At 34.2% G+C, this 5,919-nt stretch overlaps 1 protein-coding gene across 1 annotated transcript; it reads left to right on the top strand.

Moving 5' to 3' along the window:
* Window positions 1-4,622: 4,622 nt before the first annotated feature.
* Window positions 4,623-5,309, top strand: LOC107805212 (protein FAR1-RELATED SEQUENCE 5-like). The gene has a single exon (XM_016629206.2). The coding sequence runs from the start codon at window positions 4,623-4,625 to the stop codon at window positions 5,307-5,309; it is 687 nt and encodes a 228-aa protein (XP_016484692.2).
* The last annotated feature ends 610 nt before the right edge of the window (window positions 5,310-5,919 follow it).

The following is a 5,919-nucleotide window of genomic DNA, read 5'->3' as shown; positions in this document are numbered from 1 at the left end:
CTAAGAATAGGAATACAACTAAAATGAAGAAAGATTACATCATCTTTTTGGAATATACATAAACAAAATTAAAAGTCCTAAACTACCATGAACAAAGTGGTAGCTTGCTACTGGAACACTAGTTCATCTTCAATGCTAGCCTTCACAATCCGCAAAAGCTTAGCTCCAAAATCTGCAGGCAAGATGCAAAAGTATAGTATGAGTACAATCGGCCTCATTTACTCAGTAACTTGACTAATCTCAATGAAATAGTGACAAGATTTTTAAGTCAAAAGATACTCATTTTATATATAACCTACAACTCAATAACATGTATAATGACAGAGAAATATCCACGAAATAGCCAAATAACATCGGATGTCAACAATAACATGCACAATTCAAGAAGAAGGTAATAAACATGCTTTTCAAATAACCAGATCAAAGCATGTACAAATGCACCAACTTCGATATCAAAAAAATTTACATCAACTTAACTCATGTACTTTACATGTTCGCAAAATGGACTATGCGTGATAAATACCTATTTTCTCAACAATTTTCAAATAACATTTATATGAATGCTTCTACATGGGTTCTCCATGACATTGTATGATAAAACTCACCCTTTTTATCAATCTGACACTCTCCAAAATAACAACTTACTAGAAAGTCCCATGCATATGTATAATGCACCAACTAGCATATGTAGAAGATACGCATGAATAAACCATGTAAAGTACATGAATTTGCTTAAAGGATTCACTTGAACGTTCAAAGATTTTACCTTTATGCTCAAAACTCATCACATGGGATCACACATCACAGTCAACTAGATACTCGTCGGTCTCTCACAACATGTATGCACGCCATCAAAAGAGAAATATAAGAGGGCGATCCAAGGGGGTGGATCCATACACACACCTTGCATAGCAGAAACCTCATGCAAAGCATGGTAGAAATCTCGTGCTATATTAATGTCAATATCACCATAGGCACACGGCAGAAACCTCATGTCGTAACAATAACAACAATCGCATGGTAGAAACCTCATTTCATAACCCCAGTCTATATCATAGGACCATATGCAGGAGTGTATGCATATGAATAAGATGTGATCTCTATGAATGGTATATACATGTATATAATGTATGACTACAACACGATCATGTAATCTATCTATCTATCTATCAATTGATCATTATGTCCAATTAAGTATCAAAGGCCTAAACATGATCTCTAACATGAACAAAGGGGACTCAAGTAGTCATGCAATAGTCTAAGGCATATCACCAGAATAACATGTATAGATGGGTGTTCATAACATACGTGTGACTACGACCAAATCAAGTACATCAATAATCTCGAGAATAGCTCATCATGCCAAAAATAAGGTATCATTAACCGAAACATTATCTCTAGCATGGATTACGTAGTCATTCAATAGAGTGAAAAAACAGAACAAGTAGAACACACAACCAAATAAGGCATAAAGTAGTCTAGAATCTACCTCAAGCATGAATAACCATGGCACATATACGTTCCACTACCTTGCATATACATCATCCCCGCATGTAGAAAATAATACCATCTATTATAAAAATTCTCTCAACCAAAGCTAGATAAAACACTTATCTCATTCGGGCTAGTCTAAAGCTTCAAAATTGCTTTTTATTTAAAAATCACGTCCAACCATATCAAATCTAGCTAATAATCTTCCAAGGAAGCCACGTAATATTATAGGAAGCAACCCAATTAATAAATCTTCAATCTTTGAATAATGTTTTAAAAAATCAACAAAAGTGAATCCGAACACATGTGCCCAAAATCCAGAACCAATACCAAATTTAAATAACCCACCTTCCGAGTACAAATATGTGATTATATTTCAAATTTAAGTCCAAATCGGTACTCAAATTTCAAAAATACACCCTCTTAAGTTGTAGACAAATCTCTCAAATTTCAGTTTGAAATTACATATTCTAGGTATAGAAATCTATGGGGGGGGGGGGGGGAGGGGATCATGATATACAATTAAAATCAAGTAGAAATTACTAACCCTCAAAATATGGGTGAAATTCATCTCCAAAATTGCCTCTTCCTGATCCCCAAAACTCAAAATAGTAAAAATAAGCAATTCCTATAATTCTGGACATAAAATATCCCTGACAACATTTTACTCTTTGCGATCGCGGCCATAACCCACGTGATCGCGCTGCACACTCCTCGTCCAGAAAAACCACTTATGCGATCACGACTAAACTCCACTTGATCGTGATACGTAGCCAGACCACACCTTATGCAATCACGGGCTCCCCTAATGTGATCACGAAGAACAAAAATCTTGGTCCGAGAATTTCCTTCTACGCGATCACGGCCTTTACCAACACGAACGTGATGCACACTGAAGCGACCCTTCGTGATCGTAGAAATTTCCATATGATCGTGAAGAACATATCCCTTCTGCCCAAAATTTTTCTACGCGATCGCGGCTCAAGTTTCGTGATGGCGATGCACTGACTGTAGAAATCAGTTAGTCAACTTAGCTCCATAATATTTTGTAACTACCCTGAAACTCACCCCCGAGCCCCTAGATTAGATTCAATCATCTTAACAAGTCCATATACCTTATTAAAACTTGCTCAAAGTTTCAACAAATGAATAACAACAACAAAACCAAAAATCGCACAGCAAACCAAAAAATTTTCTCAAAATTTTCAACTTATATCTAGAAGCGCCGAATTAACCTCGAGCTACCCGAGGCCCGAACCAAACACATATGCAAGTCCAAAATTATTATGTGAACCTATTGAAGTATTCAAATCACCAATTCAGATTCGTTTACACAAAAGTAAAATATCGGTCAATTCTTCCAACTTAAAGCTTTCAAATTAAGAATTAATCTTTCAAACCATCCCCAACTTCTTGAAAATGAAAATCAACTATACATGCAAGTTATAATACATCATATGAGGCTATTCAAGGTCTCAAATAATAGAACGAAGTGCTAGAACGAAATATGACTGGTTAGATCATTACATTTGGTCGAAGTCGCGAGCCCTCCTATCTCTCGTGTTGGCGAGCCTATACAACATTGTTTTTCCACTTTTGTCCTCTAGTTCTTTTACAAATGATCAAATACTGTCATTTTAGTCGTCGTCCTACTATCCTCGCTTGCTTCTTTGCAATTTTGTACCTCTCCTGATTCGTTCTCTTTTTTCCTCGTTTTTTCACTCCATTAACTTCATGTAAGAAACATTCTTGGCTTCCACTTTCCTTTAAACCTCTTTATTCTACAACCAATCCCCTCTACGTCCATTAAAATTATCCTTCGAGACCCCTAATACCGCTCTAGCTACTTTTCTAATACAATTAGAGAGACGTTTGACTTAAATATTCAATACTTTTATGTACATTTCAGATAGCAAATCAAATATATTCATGCAGCTACAACACTAAATAATCATTTCATTAATCACAGTCATTACTTAAACCATTGGCGTAACTAGTAACCCAACTAAGATACACTCCTTTAACACTAAATAATATCATATGAAACAATATAACTAATATAAACACCTTTCGTATATACATTACACTTATTCAATACACATACACATATATCCCCTCTAAAATTCGAATCGGATATGTGTAAAAGGGATCAGCCAATTAGAGATCTTAAAAAATATCCTCCACCGGATTCAACTCCCCTCCATTTCTTAGTCTCTCCATTTCTCCAAGTTTCTACTTGGATTAGAGACGCTTGTCATGGTTAAAAATTATTGGATGAGATTTAATTGAATAAATTAAAGCTCTAACTATGGTTAAAAGTATTTAATTACTTTCTTTATCCATTCCTAAATAATATATTTTGTCTCTCACCAAAACTTTCCATAATTTCTCCCTCTACGTGCCAAAATACATCTGCTCTCAAGGAAATACCGAAAATCATTGTAGCAGAGAAAATCTTTTTGATTTTTACCATGAAAATCCAGTCCTTGAAGGTCATTGTTAGTTTAAAAATCAATAGAGAAAAACACAACAAGTGGAAAAACAGAGAATAAGATAGCAAGTCGTGGAAATTCATTTTTCTGGAAATAACTGCTTTGAAATTTTCGTCAGGTTCTTCTTTATACATTAATTCTATTCCTTAGAAGTTTTATACTTTTTTTTACATTTCTTGTTGTGGCAATTGTCGAGTAAAAGATTGTATACCATGTGTTTGTTGAAATTACAAAGTCATGAACTTTTTGGTGTGGGAAGAATAGACTGAACGTTTTGGAGTAGAATTTCGAAACTTAACTATTATGTTCTTTGGTGTACTAGACTTTGACTTGAAAGCAAGTAAATTTAAAAGTTTATCATTTTAACTTACAAATAAAATTAGATTTGAATATTTTATGAATCAAGGTTAATTGATCGTCAAACTAGTATAGTTATGCACCATTCCCTTTCATTATTGCTTGCTGAATTGTATCAATCAAATAAAAAATTGGAGGTTAGCAGGGACTATGCCTCATAATTACTTTATAAGTCATGTGATAAGTAAAAGCTACAACAAAGTAAGTGCACACTTATGCTATGTGTCTTACTTTCTCTTGTTTAATGGTAGATTTATGAAGATCCCATCTCAAAATGAACATATGGATGTTTCTCATTTATTTGAGCCAATAAAGCTTGGGATGGCATTTGATTCAGAAGAGTATGCATATGAATACTACAACAAATATGCTGCTACAATTGGGTTTAGTGTTAGAAAGGAATATGCAAATAAAAGTAAAGTCCACGGATATGTGACTTCGAGAAAATTTATATGTTATAAAGAAGGTTATAGAGAAAGAGACAAGCGAGAAGCGATGGTCAAGAAACCTAGAAAGGAAATTAGGACGGGTTGTTTAGCTCACATGGTCGTAAGTCGTCAATCAAATGGGAAGTTTTCTATCATTTCATTTGAAAAAAAGCACAATCATCCTCTCGTTCCTCCATCTCTAGCGCATATGCTACCATCGCAAAGAAATATTAAACTTTCTCAAGCATATGAAATTGACTTATTGGATGATTCAGGAATATGTCCTAAATCATCTTTTGACTATGCTTCTCGTCTAGCTGGGGGAAAAGCTTCTTTAGGTTATACAAAGTGGGATCACATAAACTATCTTCGTGACAAAAGAAAAGAAAGTCTAAAGCAGGGAGTGGCTCATAGTTTGGTCGATTATTTTGAAAAAAGAGTAATAAAAGATCCATCTTTTCAATTTTCTTTACAATTGGATGATGATGGTTTGATAACAAATATTTTTTGGGCTGATGCTAAAATGATAAGGGATTTTTAGATTTATGGAAATGTTGTATCATTTGACATAACATATAGAACAAATAAGGAGTATCGACCATTGGCTTTGTTTGTTGGATTAAATAATCACAGGGAAATGGTTGTATTTGGTGCTGCCCTTTTATACGATGAAATAGCTGAAGCATTTGAATGGCTTTTTACTATATTTTTTAGAGCTATGTGTGCAAATAAACCACAAACATTAATCACAGATCAAGATATTGCAATATGTTTAGCAGTCTCATTAGTGATGCCACAAACATATCATTGTCTATGTATATGGCACTTAGAACAAAATGCATTTAAACATCTTAACCATATCATTAGGGCTCATAAATTATTTCCGGGTGATTTTAGCAAATTGCTTTATTATTACGAGTATGGAGACGATTTTCTAAATGCATGGGAGGAAATGCTTGAGAAGTACGATGTTAAGGATAATAGTTGGTTGGAAAACACCTTTGCTATAAGGAAAAAGTGGTCCATGACATACGGTAAAAATGTATTTTCAGCGGGTATGCGAAATATATAATTGAGTGAAAGTTTTAATGGATCACTAAAGGGCTACTTGAAATCCGATTTAGATATTGTACAGTTGTTTAAGCATTTTC

The sequence above is a fragment of the Nicotiana tabacum genome, chromosome 2 (assembly GCF_000715075.1).
Source record: "Nicotiana tabacum cultivar K326 chromosome 2, ASM71507v2, whole genome shotgun sequence".
Classification (NCBI taxonomy): domain Eukaryota; kingdom Viridiplantae; phylum Streptophyta; class Magnoliopsida; order Solanales; family Solanaceae; genus Nicotiana; species Nicotiana tabacum.
This window is presented reverse-complemented; position numbering and strand designations above follow the sequence as displayed.